This window comes from Apteryx rowi, unplaced genomic scaffold, assembly GCF_003343035.1.
Source record: "Apteryx rowi isolate R43461 unplaced genomic scaffold, aptRow1 scaffold_1444, whole genome shotgun sequence".
Taxonomy (NCBI): domain Eukaryota; kingdom Metazoa; phylum Chordata; class Aves; order Apterygiformes; family Apterygidae; genus Apteryx; species Apteryx rowi.
In genome coordinates, this window is record NW_020447691.1 from 26,297 (window position 1) to 28,134 (window position 1,838).

The window sequence follows — 1,838 nt, forward strand, 5'->3', positions numbered from 1 at the left end:
GATTGGAGCTGCACGTGGGAGCCTGGATCCTCCCTCTGCAACGCTCGGAGCTGCAGGTTGGAGCCCAGATTCCCCCCCGCCGCAATCAGAGCTGCAGGTCAGAGTGCAGATCCTCCCCCCACACACACACTGCGCTTGGAGCTGCGCGTCGGAGCCTGGATCCCCCCACTGCCACGCTCGGAGCTGCACATCGGAGCCCGGATCCCTCCTGGCCATGTTCGGAGCTGGACATTCGGCCCCGGCACTTCCCGCCAGCTCCCTGCCGTGCAGGGACTCTTGGTTTGCCTTTTTTTTTGTATTCGAGCCCCGAAATAAAGCCACGGCCGGAGGCAGGAGCMCCCGGCTTGGCCACCGCTGCGTCTCTGCACTTTATTCCCGCGACACCACGACACCCGGCTCCCTGCTACAGCCTCTAAATACGACAGATACGGAGCCTCGGCCGCGGCACCCACGGGCGYGCAACGTGGGTGCCCGCAGCCGGCTCCGTTTCCAAGCCCGGAGGCGGCTGCTCGCCTTCTCCGTGGACAGACGGACCCTCCGTGCCGTCGTGCGCTCAGCTGTCGTGCGCGAGGTCGTGGGTGCTGGCGCTGAGGATGCGGCTCTCGGGCAGCTGCTGCTCGGGGACCTGCGGGCCGGCGACGGCGCTGGGATGAGCCGAGGCCGAGCCGGGGACAGGGGGACGCGGAGCAAAGGAACTCACCGGAGCCGCCGGGCGCTCGCCCACGTGCAGCACGTTGAGGGAGCTGGCGCGCTTGAGCCTGCCGGGGCGGGAAGGAGAGGGGACTCGGTGCCCGGCTCTGGGACACCCGAGCCACCACCCTGGGGTGCCCCGAGCCGCCTTACCCGGGTTTGGGGGCACCCTCGCCTCGGAGCCGCGACACCAGCTTCTCGCTCCCRCGCCGGATGGACTCCCGCAGCTTGGAGAAGGAGCTGCTCCGTTGCAGGGCACCCTTGGGTGTCTGGTGGGGGGGGGAGCCAGGGAAGGGCATCCAGGTCCCCTGGGTGTCCTTGGAGCCAAGCAGGGTCCCCCCACCCCAACTGGGTCCCCAGGGTGTCCTTGGAGCCAAGCAGGGTCCCTCCACCCTGTCCAGGTCCCCAGGGTGCCCTTGGAGCCCCCCCGGGCAGGGCACCCTTGGGACCCCACCACCACCTTACCCTGCTCGAAGGAGCCGCGCTGGCCTGGCCGAAGTCACCTGGGCAGAGAGAGAGGGGACAGGAGCAGGACATGTGGCATTTTCCCCCCCCCCCTCCAATGCCACCCATGTCCCCTGGAACCCCATAACCATGGTCACCCCCTCCCCTGGCACCCCCACACCTGCTGCAGCACCCAGGGGTGCCCCCCTGTCCCGGCTCACCGTGGGCGCTCAGCTCGTGCGAGCTCAGGATCTCCTTGTAGAGCTCCTCGGCCTCCTTGTACTTGCCCTGCTTGAGGTAGGAGGAGGCCTGGGGGGGGGGGGCGGGGGGGAGGAGAGGGCAGAGTGGGCGTCAGCGGGCACCCATGGGTGCCATGGGGCATCCCTGGGGGGGATACGGCACCCTACCAGGTTGGTCTTGGTCTTGGCCACGGTGGGGTCGCGGGGGCCCAGGCGCCGCTCGTAGATGCGCAGCGCCCGCCCGTAGTAGCCCTCCACCTCGCCGAACTTGCCCTGGTTCTGGCACAGCAGCGCCAGGTTGTTGAGCTGCTTCGCCACGTCGGGGTGCTCAGCACCCAGCACCTGAGGGGGGGCAAAAGGAGGTGGGTATGGGTGCTGTGCACCCAGGACTAAAGGGTGAAGAGAAGTGGGTATGGGTGCTCAGCTCCTGGGGGACCAGGAGAGGTGGTTATGGGTGCTCAGCAC

General features: G+C 68.5%; 1 protein-coding gene across 1 annotated transcript in view; it reads right to left on the reverse strand.

The window, feature by feature from the left end:
- Positions 1–349: 349 nt before the first annotated feature.
- Positions 350–1,838, reverse strand: part of KLC3 (kinesin light chain 3) — a 6,276-nt gene continuing 4,787 nt past the window's right edge. Inside the window, exons 6-11 of the mRNA XM_026058232.1 lie at positions 1,542–1,715; positions 1,356–1,443; positions 1,156–1,193; positions 844–959; positions 701–758; positions 350–625 (exon numbers count right to left, since the gene is read on the reverse strand). Coding sequence (XP_025914017.1) covers positions 554–625; positions 701–758; positions 844–959; positions 1,156–1,193; positions 1,356–1,443; positions 1,542–1,715 — 546 coding nt within the window. The 3' untranslated portion in view covers positions 350–553. The remainder of the gene's footprint in view (positions 626–700; positions 759–843; positions 960–1,155; positions 1,194–1,355; positions 1,444–1,541; positions 1,716–1,838) is intronic.